Consider the following 16,710-nt stretch of genomic DNA (forward strand, 5'->3'; position numbering starts at 1 on the left):
GGAGCAGCAGAGAGGCTGCAAGAGCTCTTTTGCAGAAGAAGCAAGGCTACCAGACTTGGACCTTGATTTCTATAAGCCCTTAACACCTTGTTAAGGTAATTTCAATATTGTTGGGAACTACTGGGAAGGTAGTTGTTGTTTTGCTATGTTGTAAATGTTGGAGTTTATTGTTTCAGGGTTTTCTTTTGTGGTTGTAATGGGTGAGAGTTCTCCTGGAAACCTTCATCATGTTGCAACCTGTTCATCAAGCCCTTGGAGTCTTCAAAACCAACCACCAGCAAAGAAGAATTTGGACTTGGCAATATCAGTAGACTGTAAATAGAAGGACTTGAAATGCAACCTGAACAGGACCTTGAATTGTAACGTTAAATGTTGATGTTTTACAAGTGTTAATTGTAAAGAAAAGTAAACCATTTTGTTGTTTAAAAATTGGTTCTTTGCAACTCCTTCCAAGTACTGCCCCACAGAACCCACAAGCTGAGGTTACACAACCACATCAGAGTCCATGTTCCTAACTACAAAGCTGCACCAATTTAAAATCCCGTTTTTATTTTTTGTCTTCATTTGTTTTCAGTTCACATTTCATGCGTTGACAACTGATCCTGTCATAAATCAAATCATCTGCTTCTTATGACTTTATGCTTGCAGAAAGATTACTGAGATCATCTGCCTGATATTTTAGCAGACATTCACAGTGGACTGTTATTGGTTTTCCTTCCCTTTTCCTAATCTTGCCGGCCTTTTAACAAGACCAATAGTATACATTGCTGTATTGCTATAGCAAATTGCTATAGTATTATTGGCATAGAATATTGCCCTTTTTAAAAAATAAATGCTGGCAAAAGTTTATTGGTATGTGTAGGATTAATGGTTGCCTGAGAGAATGGCATCAGATGTGGGCAGCAAGGTTTGAAAATCTACACTCTCCTGTCCAAATGGGGTTAACCTGTTTTGACTCAGATGCTTTCATAAATGAAAGCAGATTCTGGAAACATCAGAGAAAAAGAGAGAAACTGGCAGGTGATGGAAGGGGAGTGGAAGGAAGGGCAGGTCATATGAATGCTTCTAGAAACCATGCAGCAGTTTCAGAGCCAGGGCAAAGAAAATCACCCTCATGGAAGTAGCCACAGATAACTAATCTGTCCTTTATTGTTTTTAGAAACAATTCACTGAAAACATGGATGCATTGCAGAATTTCACCCAGTCTCTGGAAAAAACTTTCAAGGATATATTTGTCAACTATATGAATAACTGGCGTCAAAATACCACCAATGAAGAAAAGGGACTGCAAAGCAGACTTGAAGCCGAAAACCTTGATTATGTCATTCTGTATCTCATGGTGATGATTGGCATCTTCTCCTTTATTGTTGTGTCAATCTTAGTGAGCACTGTAAAATCGAAAAGGCGAGAGCACTCCAATGACCCTTATCACCAATATATTGTTGATGACTGGGAGGAAAAGTGCAAAATCCAAACCCAGCTCCAAAATTTTCTTAAGTGCACTGTTCATGCAAATGTTGGGGCAAAGGACAAACTGACCCCAAGTTCTGCTTGAGAAATCAACACAACGTGAGTTGAGAAAGATGGAAGAATAAATCATGATGTCTGTAGGACAGGCCAGAGTACTAGGTCATTGTGCCTTTCAAAATAAGTTAAATATTAATCAACATCATGTAAATAGTTTCAGGCAAATAGATGTGTTATCTGTTTTAAGCCCATGTGACCAAGATGCAAAGTATGAGGAAGCTGATTTGTGATTTTATGTTCTTGGCAATAGCCCTTGTGAGCTGCTAAGCAAGGCTAAATTAAAATTCCAGGTAAAATACCCACAAATGTTTCTCTTGCTTTAATAAAGAAAACAGGAGGAAACAGCCAGTTATACAATAATCATTTAAATCAGATCTTCATGAAACACCTTCTGGATTCTGCTCATACACAGAAAAAAAAATTAAATGTGAATCTGGTCAGTGGTTCCTCAAAGTAAGCTGCAATGAGTTCAATGGGACTTTCTGCTAAATAATTTTATGTTAGTCTGCAGCAGAACAGCTGGATTCAAGTCCAGAAGCGCTTTAGACGACACAATTTTGGGAGTGTAAACTTTCAAGAACTATCTGACAAAGTGAACTTGGATTCTCGAAAACTTATACCCTGAAAATCTTGTTAATCTTTACGATGCTACCAAACTCAAATCTAGCTGTTCTGCTAAACAGGTATACATAGGATTGCACCATCAGGCAAACGGTACTAGCATATTTTTGAACTTCTAATTTGCCCCCTGGGGTCATTTCAGATTGGAAAAATGGTGGAGAAGAAGCTGAAGCCCACTTTGCCTGCAGATCACAGATTCAATTTTGGCCCCTGCTTGCCTGGGATTAAATTCTAGGCACATTTGATGTTTGTACAGACCTGGGAGGACCCAAGGGAAAACATGATACATAGTTACGCTCTTTATCATGCTTCAATCCACAAAAATCAAGCACAACAGTCTTTTATGAACTGGTTGTCTAGTATTTAGAGATTCAAGCTTTGGAATCTTTTTTGACTTCAGGATGCTGGAACAGATGGACCACTGGTCTGATCCAGCAGAGTTGTTCATATATTTTTTGCCCTCTTCCATGCAATAACTCTTCAGATATTTGTAAAGCAGTCATGTTGTCTGCCTTGACCTTCTTTTCCCCAGGGTAAAGGTGACTAGATCATCTGTGTGTATGAGTTGCACATGTGTAGGTTCTCCTGACTTGATCAGAAACCTTGCAAAAGGTAGGACCTTAAGTATTCAACACTCAAAGCACATGCTTACTTGTACAGTACTATGTAGGCTCTGTTAAGATCTTTGCCAGAATTTGAGGGGGATGGTGCCTTCATGTATTAATCTTGTGATCTATGCTGGTGTCTGGACTCCATAGTCTCAAGAACTAGGGAAAGATGTCTTGATTTGCTCTAAAAACTTTTAACAATTCTGGATCTCAGAATTGATCAGCACAGGCAGTACCAATGGAGTCATCTACCAACACAGAATATTATCAAGACTGCATATTCTCAAGTGAGTTTTCTAATGAGCTGAAATCACTTTTCTGGAAAGCGTAGCTGCTTTACTGCATTATTTTTAATGCTATATTGGGAAAACTGGAAATGTACTCCTCAGTATTTCATTCATAAGTTGTATTCCATGGCGCTGGAAGAAAAAATTTGTGCTTTGCAAAAAATAACAACAACTAAACCCCCATAAATGTGTGCCCCCCTCCCATCAGTCAAGTGGGCTAGTACCTTGTAATCCAGCTTTGTCGTGATCACTTTGGGATCTATCCTTTTTCAGAATAGCACTGGGCATGGTTGTACTGTATTAACACTGATTCCAATATTAAAATTTGGGGAGGAAAAAAAATCTCTAAACATATCCCAAATCTGCACAAACGTTCTATAATGTACATCTAACAATGGTAACTCGCCCAAGTAAAAGAAACGTGTAAACAGGTGGTTCTCTTCTTTATTACATGCGCTTCATTACTCCCTTAATCGTGAAACATAACCTGGACCTTCTGCCCCCTGCAGGTCTATTACGAAAAGGCGTTTAGTGCAATACAGGAACTTGCATTTTTCTAACAGCAAAGGATTCTGGGAGTTGTAGTTTGTAACCTTTCTATGCTTAATGGCTGTCTACGATGACGCTTAAGGTACTGTAAGCGAGCTTGGTTTTTAAATCGAAAAATGCATGACAATGACAAAATAAACTCTGAATTGGAATGAGTTAACCTCATGAAAATGTATAGTGTTGGCCTTATTTCTTGTATTTTACGGGCTTAAAGAACTATTACTGTGATATTAGTGCTTAGTCGTTTGGTTTCTTTAAATTCCCACGGCTGAAATTCTTAACACATTAGTTGAGCAGCAAGCCCTGCCGCATTAAGTGCAGCTGAAAAATGCGCAGCAAAGATGGGGGACTAAAATTCTGCTTTGCTCCTTTGTTGCAATGTTTGATTTAACCATGTTCAAAATTTTCGTTGGGCCTGTGTTTACTCAGAAGTAAGTTTCATGGAGTTTTACAGGCCTTTATGAGCTAACTTTGCAGCTTCCTCCTATGTCTGCCGACTTGGAAATAACCCCTTTCAATGCAGTTGGGCTTTGCTCCCAAGTACTCTGTTGAAAGCAGCCCAGAAATTTAAACACTTTTCCGGAGGTGGGGAGTAAGTTCAACTAAAGGCCGCCCTGTTTTATTGTCTCCAGGCATCTGTAGTTCAGAAGCTTTCTCGTTCTCATACTAAAATTTACAGTGCAGTAGTTGATTTCACGGATGCTTGTTTGCAGAGGCAAATAAGCTTTTTGGTTATACTGCAATTCAAATTATTATTGTCTTGTTCTTGGTCTAAGGAGAGTTCTAGAACAAACACAAGCCTAACGATGTCCCAGATTACTTCTCCCATACTCAACACAGGTTGCTCTTACTTCTTCACCCCTGCTTTCAGCAAGAATGTATATGCTTGTACCTCTCTGAAAAAAACAAAACCACCTCCCACTTTCATTTTTCATCCAAGGTTTTGCCTGACCAGACAAAATTTTAATAGCATACATTCATAATTTGAGAGTTTTGAAACAAGGTATCCAGGGCAGATAGGTTTTGCAAAGGATCCATTGCAAAATATGTGAATGTCAGAATTACCCTCACAAACTCCCTGTGTTGAGTGGTATCAGGAAAGTGGTAGTATTTCTGCTTCGGCGTGCAAATCACTTGTTAAGTGGAACATCATAAATGTGGTTGGTTGCCACTGAAATGGCCATTTGGCTGCTTGTTCCTGTTCACCCTGGCGCTAAGCAGTTTTGTTTTCCTGGGTCTTTTGGGTAATTCACTCTGACCATTTGATGTGCTTCTGTTATGATGGCATTTCTGTGTTAACTGGTGGCTAGAGGGTTCTGCATTTCTAAGGAAACAGCTGAATCAAAGACATATGGAAACTGTGCAGTAGAATGTCCAGAGGGGTCACCTCACCATCCATGTTCTATGGAGGGGCTATCTGCTGCTTTTATCTTGATCATGGAAGGTAGAAAACTGTAGAATTACCTGAATGGAAGTGAAATTCTAACAACATTGCACAGTGACAGTTGCATTATTTTATGAACCTTGGGTATCCATGATTCTAAAATAACACACTATAAATGTAAGCTTGCATGAATCAGCACTGTACATTTTAGAGCACGTTGAGATAAAATAGCAGAACCGATTGGGTGATGCCTCCTTTTCAACCAAGTAACTGTTTTTGTATGCTTCAGCAGGGCCAGAGAGAAAGACCTGATTTCTGCTATCACTGCCACCAGGTGCCACCGTAATGGTGGCTTCTATCTCTGCACGGATATCCTTGGGTCAAACAACAGGTGGCCAGTTGGCTATATTTGGTCAGCCACAACTTGGTTGATTGTCGTCTTGAGCCTATTTCAGTGTGGGTAACAGTATAGAGCAAGGTTCGTGTACATGGCAGTGGCAAGAGATGTAGGCTAGCAGGGTGGACAAACAGCCAAAGCAAGGGGAAGGAGAAAGACAAGAGTGTAGGGTTTTTTTGTCACTTGGATTCTAATCCCGCTGCAGATGTTTTGGGGGCCCATTTTGGGGGCCCATGCCATAATCATGTAGCATAGTAACTATCTGCCCCAAAGTGAGGTGAAGGAGTATATCCCATTGAGCCCAGATTGCTGTAAACATATCCTTGACAACCATAAGGTATGACTGTATGCCAGTGTGTATAACTAATTCCCAAAGGCCACTTTTCAGAAGAAGGGCCAGGAAGAACATATCTCTTTCCTGGAAATCACGAAGGGCATCACATGGCATTGGAAATTGGAAAATGTGTTGCAGATTTGGCGTTTGAGGCCAATTTTATTTTCTCCTTAGTTTTGATTTGATTATTATGTCATCCACGATATAAGACATCAGTAAAATCTCTGGTGGTCATTTGTATCATATCTAGAAAGAAAAACAGTTATTTTTAAAAACTGGAGGAAGAGCAAGAGAGAAAGAGAACAGATTTTGAACTAAAAGCAAACACCTCCCAACTTATGTCAGCTTCTCATTGCTGGCATATATGTTGCAGCAGTGGCGTAGTGGTTAAGAGCAGGTGTACTCTAATCTGGAGGAACCAGGTTTGATTCCCTGCTCTGCTGCCTGAACTATGGAGGCTTATCTGGGGAATTCAGATTAGCCTGTACACTCCAACACACGCCAGCTGGGTGACTTTGGGTTAGTCACAGCTTCTCGGAGCTCTCTCAGCCCCACCCACATCACAGGGTGTTTGTTGTGAGGGGGGGAAGGGTAAGGAGTTTGTAAGCCCCGTTGAGTCTCTGTACAGGAGAGAAAGGGGGGATATAAATCCAACTCTTCTTCTTCTTCATTGTATTTACTCTGATTTTTTTCTTGCTCGTCCACATTGATTTTACTTTAAGCTTCTGTAGTTTTGGGGATGGGTTTTTATTGGAGTTATTTTATGTTTGAAGCATTGTTATTTTGGGGTGTACAGGCCTTGGTTAAATGAATTTCTTGTCTTCCTTTTTTTTAAATGCTATCCCTCTATGTCAAGTGGTTATGTGTCTGTAGTGGGTATGTCTAATAGCTGCTTCCTTAGAAGATGAATTATGGTCCTGATTTTGTATAATTTTTGTTTAGATGTTAAAGTAATCATTGTTTCCAAGGAGTATTATGTGTGTGCCGGGTGGGCTGGAAGGAAATAGTGTGGTTGAGGAATGGGATTTGAGAGTTGCTGCCCATTCTTGATTTTTGACATCCATAACTTCCCCAATTTCGTGATGGACTTCTGCAATTTATAGAGAGTCCATTAGTTTTGCTACTTTAAGATGACTCATTAGTTCTGAATGTTTAGGTTTAGTAATTATTCTGCATTGTGTTGTAGTGCTGTTTTATGTTTTATGCCCTCTTGTACTTTGTTCCTTTGGTTCCTAATAAAATTTAATCAGACGTTTAAAAAAGAAAGAAATCCAGCTTAGTTTAGAGCAGCGGTTCTCAACCTGTGGGTCGCGACCCCTTTGGGGGTCGAACGACCCTTTCACAGGGGTCGCCTAAGACTCTCTGCATCAGAGTTTTCCATCTGTAAAATGGATAAATGTTAGGGTTGGGGGTCCCTACAACATGAGGAACTGTATTAAAGGGTTGCAGCATTAGGAAGGTTGAGAACCACTGGTTTAGAGCGAAGAAACCACTCAATAGTAACCCTCAATACTCAATATGTAACCCTTTCCATGCCAACTCTTTTGTGGTTTGAGTCATATTCCATACTTACTTCTGCCTCCACAGGGTTCCAAATGTATGTGTGTAGATATTTGGGACTGTTTCTAGGTCCTGGGGCGGGGGTGGGCAGAAAAGGAGAGATTAGCAATGGACTAGAGAGTCTGAGAATAGATAAGCTATAAATTTATCTTCACATGAAATAGCTATCAGGAACTGGGAATCAGGGTTTTGTTATTTGCAGGCCCCTGCAGATGTCCAGATGCCTGGACCACTTCCATTTTCTGAACCCTCTAACCATAAAAATGCAACACATAATGTGTATAACAACAAATTCCAAACCTTTTCAACTGCCAGAAAATTAACATGCCAAAATTTGAGGCCTTCTTTGGGCTTGAGGGCCAAAACTAATGACCCTCCTAATTATATGCATTTAACTCTCCATCTCTCGTGTGGTATCTTTTTGAAACTAGTAACAAAATATTCAGTCTGTTCTGTCCATTAGCAATTATCTTGTTCTGCTGTTTGTGTGAAGACCTCGATACTCTTATTGAAGGTTGTTAAACTGAATTAAATCTTTGTCATACTTCACCTCCATCCCATCATACATTTGTCAGAGTAGGGTTGCCAGGTCCCCCCTGATTGCCAGCAGGGGATGGGGTTAAAGTTACCAGATCTAGATTGAGAAACTCCTTGAGATTTGGGATGGAGCCTGCGGAGGACAGGGACTTCAGTAGGGTACAATGCCATAGAGTCCACCCACCAAAGCAGCCATTTTTCCCAGCAGACCTGATCTCTCTAGTCTGGAGAGGAGCTGAAATTCCAGGTGATCCCTGGAGGTTGGCATCCCTGGTTCAGAGGGACTTTATATTTCCAAGTCAACAAATCACAACAGGTAACTTGCATTTCCTCTTTATCTCAGAAAATGATCCAGGACTTTGAGAACTTGACTTTGAAAGCACAATATGTGATGTTCCCTTTTAAATTTCTGTTAATATTTTGAAAAAACCTGTGCTTCTGTTAGAGTGAAGTAGAAATTTTTGCTTATTGATGCACACACACAATGTGTGTGTGTGTGTGTTGTGCATGGTCCAGCTGATACAAATGAAAGTTAAACATAGAAACAGTTTAAGTGTACAAAGCTAATGCTGGGACAGAGGAAGTACTGCTGATTGGTAGCCTTGCATAGTAGGTACTGAAAATGGATATGGGCATGGCATTATGGAATAACTTCAAGTTGCAACTGCAGTCCTAAATTAATTTACGTGGAAGTCAGAACGTTCAAATATTTAACTTCCCACCTGTGTCTTGCATTGGCAGAGAACCAAATTCATTCTTGGCTATAATAAATAAAAGACAGTTGTCTCTTCATGGAGTCTATGGAAGCTGCCTTGACTTCCATCTATTTTACTAATGCTGTCGCAGGGTGGGTTTTTTTTTCAACTCAAGAGTAGCAGGAGATTAAGTCCAGCCCTAGATATTCCAGGTCTGACATCAGTTAAGATAAAGAAAAACACACTTGCTGTGTGTGGGGGTGGGGGGTTGGGAGATTAGCTTTCAGCTGAGTTTCAATCATTTAATAAGAACATATAATTATTATTATTATTTATTTGATTTAATATACCGCCCTATCCCAGAAGGGTTCAGGGCAGTGCACAACATAAAAAAATCATATATAAAATCATCACAGTACTATTATCATAAATACAGTTAAAAACAGAACTTGAACAGGATTTGGGTCTGTGTGTATGGGATGTTTGCAAAGCAGTCAGCGTCACTTAGCTGATATCTGCTGAAATCTGCTCTATGTGGAAGGGGATAGCCATCTCCATATAAAGATCTGGCACCTGTCCATAGGCAGTACATTCTCTGCTCTCTGTGACACTCCAGCTGGACACTGCTTGTCACTCAGTGCTGAAGGATTCCCATTTCTGTCACTGTGAGAACTTTCTTGAAAGTTCTCTCCAAACAGCAGGGGAAGGGAACTTCTAGCATTCAAATAGATTGGATGGATATTTTTATCTGCTGATTCTGCCACTGTATATGTGAGGCACTAACATTCCTAATTTTTTTTTCAGGGGGCTTTTTAACCCTGCTGGTTTTTTATAAATCTGACGAGTTCTGTTTGGTTCAGCTTGAAGTAAAAGCCTTGACCTCACGAAAGACTCAAGATGTTATTGAATTGGAAGGTGAGGACACTTTAGCTTATAATAGCTGTGAAAACTGTAGAATTAAAAAGAGAGTTCAGTACATTCTGTGTCATTGACGAATGGCTTTGTGAAAATTCAGTGCTTTGTTTAAAAACAGTTGTTCAGTGCCACAGCTTGCTAACATTTGTAGTTTGCTCCCTGTGAATTTATTGCTTTGCAGACTGGTCTTCCTGTTTCTATGCATGTCCATTTCTTGTTTCTGAGCTTCAGGAAGGTGCCAGCTTATCTCAAGAGAAGAATGTCTGATCTTCTTTGTTTGTAGTGTGCAGTGAAAGCCTTTCCTAACTCCACATGGTCCTTGTTGCTTATCAAAATAATAGAACTAAACACCCTTGAACTATAACAGATGACATTCAAAGCAAAGAATGGTATGATAATATGGTTGCTTTATTAACAGGAAATGTTAAAATGAGCAAAAATAATAGACTGGGCATTGCTTTTACTTTTGCTCATAGAAAATAATAGAATCATAGAGTTAGAAGGGGCCATACAGGCCGTCTAGTCCAAACCCCTGCTCAATGGAAATTCAGCCTAGAAGAGCATCTCTGACTAGGGGTGAGCACAGTCTATTTTATTCAGTAAAGTTTGGGTTTTAAAAACCTGGAAATTTTCAGTACAGCCAATAACTATCAGCTTTATTCATCTTTTAACCAAATATTTTCTGGTTTCTAAAATCTGAACACGAATATTACCAAATAAAAAGACTGTGTTCCCCACCTCAGATCATTTCCCATGTCCATTTAGACCTGGGAAATGGTGTCCAGGAGAAATGTGGGGGAGACCTTCAACTTCAGTCCAACCTTCAGTTGAAGCTCTGAGCTCTCCGCCAACATTTACCAAGTCTACATAGATCTGGGAAACCACAGTGGGAAAACCAAAGGTTTCCAAGTCCATGTAAACCTGGGAAACCATAACAGAGAGAGCTTCAGTGTGTGTGTGGTCTATATTTTGACTAGAGAAGAGGTTAATTCTCCTCATCTCTCAAAGGCACAGCATGGACCAACCCCGCTTCAAGAACCTTACCTTGATTCTGCTTGATTTGTTTTTTGCATAACACATATTTTTTGTCCCTAGATAAATTGCACTACAGTAAATATTTCACTCCTGTACTTTAGTTAGCATGACCCCTCATTCAGGCTTTTGAGCGAAATTTGAAATGTTACAGCTGTCATAGCAAGGTAATTATGACCCATCATTGGGAATGCATTTGACTTGCCAAACCCTTTAAAACAACTTACTTAAATCTTAGAAAAATTGTCATTCTACAACAGATAGAATTGAATGCCATGTGAACATAAAAACATTCTTCAGAATTGGTCAGATGTTGGGAAAATAGACCTATTTTGTTGAGTCTCTAAAACTGTAGAACCCCCTCCTCCTCTTTCCTGAGGATAGTGCCTGATGATTAGTCTTTTAAGCACCAAGCAACAAAATGTTTTTATTTTACCATGCTTTTAGGCAATTCATTTTTCACTTTTTCCTTAGAACACCTATCACCTGCTTTTGCTTAGCCAATGTATGTGTGCCTTTAAACAGTTTCTCTGCTTCTTGGTTTCTTTTCTCTATATATTTGTATTAAATAGTTTTGCTTGTTCAATCAGCTAATTTTATGCTGCTGTTTCATTTTTTCAATTATGTCTATATAAACTTTCTGAAACTTCAATGGAGAAGTTGGGGTGCAGAAATTTTAAATAACACAGTATTGCCATTTATGATGCAAAGGTGATAAAGTACAGGTTTCTGGCGTCTGGCTTAATAAAGAATTAATGAAACTGTGTATTATCCTATCCCAGAGGATCCAATAGCACATGTCTTATGATTGCAAATGTGATCACATATTTAAGGAGTAAGAGATCATCAGTGGAATCCTAACCCGAGTTACTCCCATCTAAAGCCATTGAAGTCAATGGATACTGCCTGTTATTTATCTGTTGATTGCAGCAAAGGGTATCCTGGCATGCTAATAGCATTCTTTCTGAGGCAGTTTGGGATATATTTGACCAATTGGATATGTTTAGGTACATACGCACTGAATATTTTTCATAGGTGTTGGTTTTTAGTTTGTATATTATATAGGTAAAAATATTTACAAGTTCCAAAGCCATCCAAATATCATGGTTTTTTGAATGCTGACAATTTAATCATTTATAGGTTGATAACAATGATTTTTGATTCCCTTCTGTATAAAAAGCATTTTATGATTGCTATACAGTATAATATATGATGTGCAGTTACTTCTATTTGTTTTATTTTTATTAGTTACCATATTGTTATATCTTTTTGGTGTGTTCTTTTTTAATCTTTGGAATGTATGGTTCTGCTGTTTTAAGCCTATGATAAATAGTGTGTGTTGGAGGGGGAGAAGAAGTAATTTTGTATCGTACACACTTGTTTGAAATGCTCAGGGCAAAACAATATGAAACACCTAGTTCCATATTATTTTTTCTTGATTTCTTCTTATTTTATAGATCCAACTTCTGAGATTGTGTTTTAAGGGATCAGTGTAGGATGAAGCAGAAAGGGCGTTCTAACTTTCTTTCTCATACACCCTCTTACTGCTAAAAACTGCCATTTCTGAGCCGCTTTTATCTCTGATGGGGAAGACTACAGAATATAGTAGAGGATTGGATCCAATTAACTTTTCCACAAAAAAAAGGGTGGGGGAGGGTGTCTCTATGACTTCCTAAAACAGCTATTCAGGGGATTCTGGACCTGCACTGATAAAAGCTACATGGGGGAAGGGAAGCGAATTGGATAAGATAGATTGAAAAAACTGGCAGGATTTTACTCCTATGGGGTAAAAGCATCTTGGAGGTGGCAGCATTCAGTGGTAAAATCGTTTGTGAGAAAAATGTAAACTATGCCCTCCCCGATCCAGTTATTTCTTTTAAATTGCAGCCTCTGCAAATCTCTGACTCTTTCTTTTTTAAAAGAAGGAAACAAATCATTTGGATTTCCAGGTCCTCCTGGCATTAAATGGGAGTTTTAAAGATCCGGGTTCAGATGAAGCAATCTGTGTCCCCTGCACGATGATGTCGCTTCTGGCTTGATACAGAAGTTGCAGTATCATACCAGGGAAAGGGAGGAACAACACTAGCATGCGCCATGTGGTTTCCATAGTTTTTGGAAAGAGTGATATAGTGCCCTCATAGCGCGATGCTGGTTCTTCCACATCAAGCTGGAAGTGATGTCATTGTGCAAGGGAAGCATGTAGCTTCCTCTTCCACTGGCCTGTTTCTGCCCACCACCTGCTGAATCTTGGTGGGAAGTGGCACGAATTGATGAAGGATTACATGCCATTAGGGGTCAACTGGGAACCCTAACTATCATGGATCTACACATAGTACACAGTTCTGTGTTTATCCTGTAAATATTCTGGTTGAATACATGTTTGTGTGTTTTTTTCCCCTCCTATTTTAGGCATTGGAAAATTTTCCACTGCTTATGTACATTTTAGCAGCTAAAACATTAATCCTTTGCTTAGCATTTGCTGGGGTGAAAATGTACCAGAGGAAAAGACTTGAAGAAAAAATGAAAAAAGAACAGGAAGAGAAACAAAAAAGGGAAGCTGAGAAGAAAGAGAACTGAGATGTCTTAAGAGGTATGGTCAGATTGGCATGACTAATGCTTGGTAATATGGAAACATGGTGGTATTACTAACAGCAGTGTGTTATTTAGCATTCTTCAGTTTACACAACCATTCAGAAAGGGGAAACGTGAGGATACAACTCTTATATCTTAAGTATGCTGGTATGGAAGACCTGGTATGGAGTCCTACAGCTGAAGGACACATCACAAATTTCAGAATTCCTACATTTCCGAATGGGGCTTCCTTATCCTAGATCAGTAGGGTTGCCAGCATCCAGATGGTGACTGGAGATTTCCTGCCATTACAACAGAAATTAGTTCACCTGGAGAAAATGGCTGCTTTGGAAGGGGACTCTATAGCAAAATACCCCATTGAAGTCCCTGCTCTCCTCAAACCCTGCCCTCCTCAGGCTCTGCCCCCCAAATCTCCTGGTATTTCCCAACCCAGAGCTTGCAATCTTATTCATCAGCCCATTGTTCTTAGAAATCAGCCATTTCAGTTGAGATGCTTCATTCATGGAATACCTCTTCACAGATCTGTGAGGTGCTTGTATTGGCTTTATTCAGTGCCAGACGGCAACCTGTTCATTTATGAAGGCTTTTTAATGGTTAAACAATGCTTCTGTTTGACTGTTGTTTTTATTGAAATATATTTCACTGTTGTTTGCTTTCATTGCTGTCTGCTTTCATTGTTGTTTTAATTGAATTTGATATTTGCTTCCAACATAGAAGGAAACTTGGCTTAGAAACCAACATTATGTGGAACCTCCCCACTTTTCATAATTGAAAGCACCCATAACAGCTGATTCATCATGGCTCCTCATTTCTGTTCTCAAATTTCCAAAAGTGGGTTCCGCAAATTTTGAAGCCCCAAATTTGAGCAAATGGGTGGCTTCATATTGTGTTTGCCCTCCCTAAGAATACTTCGTTGCTTTCCAGTCAGGAACCTATGTGAATCAGGAACCTTGAAGGGGTGAAAATTGGTGGGAAGCAGGTTGCAGGGCAAAATGGTAGGTTGGGAAAAAGGCTTTTGCTCCATTGCTTCTTCGCATTAGATCAGTGGTGGGATTCAAATAATTTAACAACCGGTTCCGGTGGTGGGAAATCAAATAATTTAGCAACTGATTGTTTACAAGCACCATTTTAACAACCGGTTCTGCCGAAGTGGTGCGAACCGGCTGAATCCCACCACTGCATTAGATCACTTCCTTTGAACAACACTTTGCAGCAGCGACCAAGGCTTCATAGCCTGAGGTGGCTACGGAACATATAGTTCAATCCTGAAACATAATAGCATGAAGAGTTATGACATGAGTCCTGCAAATGTCCTACGATGGCATCATAGCTGAAGAATTTTAATTCTGGCTGCATATGTGACTTTCCCTGTGGGAAGATAAACTGATTTTTATCAGATTCTGCAACTGTAACTATGCTGTTCTTTGTGCAGATTTTAGACATTTGGCAACTTGCTTGGATTCCTTTTCTGGGATAGTTGACGACTTCAATGAAACACAAAAGATCTGCCAGAGGAATGAAGTTTCAAGAGCAACATTTACTTGAATAACATGTTGGTTTTTTGTATATTTAATAAGAACATTCTGCTGGCTATTTGTACAATAAAGGCTTTCTTTGTAGAACACTAATGACTTATACTGGAAATCCTTTATGCAAGGTTACTATTATTTTTAAAAGCCATTTAAAATTGTTCAAATGGATATTGTTCCCTTCAAACCAGGTTCTTTTTAAAAATGCCTTATAATTTGCTGAACTGCTACCGTTCCCCAGTTAATTTCTGTGGGCGCCAAATGGGTGAAATATAATCTCATGTCCATGTCTCATGGAAACCAATGGGACATGAGCAAGTTATGAGGCACTTGTTCTATCAGTTTCAGTGGGACTTCACCCTGATTAATTGTAGTTGGACTGGACTTCTTTGGATGACATTTAGTTTTCAGTGGAATGGAGAAAGAAAGCAGGATTTTACATTAGCTGAAAAGGCAGATGTGCCTCACTCCTGGAAGTACCTTGTCATCTTGGCTTTAAAATGTAACCTTCTCTACCAAGCTAAACTCTGTAAAATTGTAGGTAAAAAAAACTGAATTTCTTCACATTCTATTCATTTCATTTGGAGTAGCAAACACATGTGGTTTACTCTCTCTTCCCTAGTGACACATGGGTGTTTAATAGCCATTGACTTGAATATGACCTTTTGATGTTTTTTGAATCAGCTCTGCAGGGCATGTCACTTCAGGTTGCCTGAATGATAACAAATATTCCTACCATAGATAATGGATGTATAGATATCTAGGATGTTACTATTAGGGATGGATCACCTTCTCTGAAGTCTTGAAGAAAGGAATCCACTAGTTCCAAGGCAGCCATGTTGAATTTACTTTTTTATTCTATATCCAGGTTAGTTATCTAACTCAGTGGGAAAGCGTAGGCAAGATTTTAACAACTCATATATCATAGAAACATGTAACAGATATAATAATAACCAAGAATCTTGAGGCACCTTAAATTCTAGCATGTTTTTATTCTAGGATTGCCAACAGACTTGGAGAAAAATGTCCTGTCTCTTTAATGTGTGTAATAGGCAGCTGAAGCTTGGCTGGGTAAATACCGTCATGTGGTAAATAACTTCCTATTCAGCTTCTATTATAGTAGCAGGACTTTTTTTCCTTCAGGTATCTGGCAACCCTATGTTATCTTAGCATAATATTTTGTGGACAGGAACCCACTTTGTGAGATACATGTAATGAATCCTTACCAGGCATACATGCAGGCACAAGTTTATGAAGAAAACAAATAGTAAACAATAGGATCACAAATTGCTGCAAATAGAAGGTGAAATTAAATAATGTAAAATTTGGATGTGCTTAAGAAAAAGCACAGACTATTAACAATAGCAGTAAATGGTGACACAGTGCATTTTCTGTAGTTTTCGTAAACTAGTTAACAACTGTGAAAATTGGGGAATCCCAGGCTAGTAGCAGTAGTGTTAGTGTAAACTAAACTCAAGGACTCTGGAGATCCTTTCTAAAAACAAACTGTAGCAGGTTTGTTTAGAGAAATGTGAGGGCCTGAAAGGAAAATTGGAGGATTGCTTTGCCTTTCCCCTTCTGTCTTTGCTCCCTGCCACTCCTTTCACATTGGGAGCCATCGGCCAGGGGACATCACATTAACAGAAAAATAACTGATTCTTGCTGATCTATTTTGTCTTTAATTACAACCAGGGAAGCTCAACCCTCCCCCTCTTTTTAACTTGGGGGATTTTGTTCTGTAGGGCCAAACTTGATGTTATATCAACCTTTTTTAAAACTTCAAAACTGCTGCATTGGGATGCTTCTGCCACATCCCCTTGCAAAGCCAAGGAGATTGGGAGAATAGCCCAAGAGGGAGAGGCTTAACCCCCTCTCTGCTTAGCTTCTTCCTCAGTCATAGCTCCCCATAGCTGCTTTGAAGCAGCCAATATATCAGGACCTTCTGCATCTGACCTATTTTTCCCACAGTTGCTTAAGACATAGTTGCATCTCATACTGCCATCTTGTGGCAATTCAGTGAGCTGCCTTTGCTAGTGAAGTTGAATGTGATGGAGATCATACTAGATACAAAAAACGAGGCTGGCTGCAGACTTGAACATGCTTGGGAGTAAGCTCTGTTAAATGTGGTGGGACTGATGTTTGA

At 39.4% G+C, this 16,710-nt stretch overlaps 2 protein-coding genes across 4 annotated transcripts; both read left to right on the forward strand.

Moving 5' to 3' along the window:
• Positions 1-1,177: 1,177 nt before the first annotated feature.
• Positions 1,178-1,555, forward strand: KCNE2 (potassium voltage-gated channel subfamily E regulatory subunit 2). Its single transcript, XM_048494074.1, has one exon. It carries the CDS (start codon positions 1,178-1,180, stop codon positions 1,553-1,555), a length of 378 nt encoding a protein of 125 aa, XP_048350031.1.
• Positions 1,556-3,623: 2,068 nt separating this feature from the next.
• On the forward strand, positions 3,624-14,666 carry SMIM11 (small integral membrane protein 11). Of its 3 annotated transcripts, none has more exons than XM_048495189.1 (5): positions 3,624-3,674; positions 8,013-8,120; positions 9,304-9,414; positions 12,856-13,036; positions 14,471-14,666. In XM_048495189.1, exons 3-4 carry the CDS (start codon positions 9,397-9,399, stop codon positions 13,021-13,023), a joined length of 186 nt encoding a protein of 61 aa, XP_048351146.1. In that variant the 5' UTR covers positions 3,624-3,674; positions 8,013-8,120; positions 9,304-9,396; the 3' UTR covers positions 13,024-13,036; positions 14,471-14,666. The 3 variants fall into 3 exon arrangements, with proteins under 3 accessions (XP_048351146.1, XP_048351147.1, XP_048351148.1); XM_048495190.1 differs by lacking the exon at positions 8,013-8,120 and adding an exon at positions 5,269-5,454 and having other exon boundaries at positions 3,630-3,674; XM_048495191.1 differs by lacking the exon at positions 8,013-8,120 and having other exon boundaries at positions 3,656-3,674.
• The last annotated feature ends 2,044 nt before the right edge of the window (positions 14,667-16,710 follow it).

Source organism: Sphaerodactylus townsendi, linkage group LG04, assembly GCF_021028975.2.
Source record: "Sphaerodactylus townsendi isolate TG3544 linkage group LG04, MPM_Stown_v2.3, whole genome shotgun sequence".
Taxonomy (NCBI): domain Eukaryota; kingdom Metazoa; phylum Chordata; class Lepidosauria; order Squamata; family Sphaerodactylidae; genus Sphaerodactylus; species Sphaerodactylus townsendi.

Bases quoted from the DNA above. Each gene is read 5' to 3' on its own strand.
- KCNE2 (XM_048494074.1), top strand. From the start codon at position 1,178: ATGGATGCATTGCAGAATTTCACCCAGTCTCTGGAAAAAACTTTCAAG.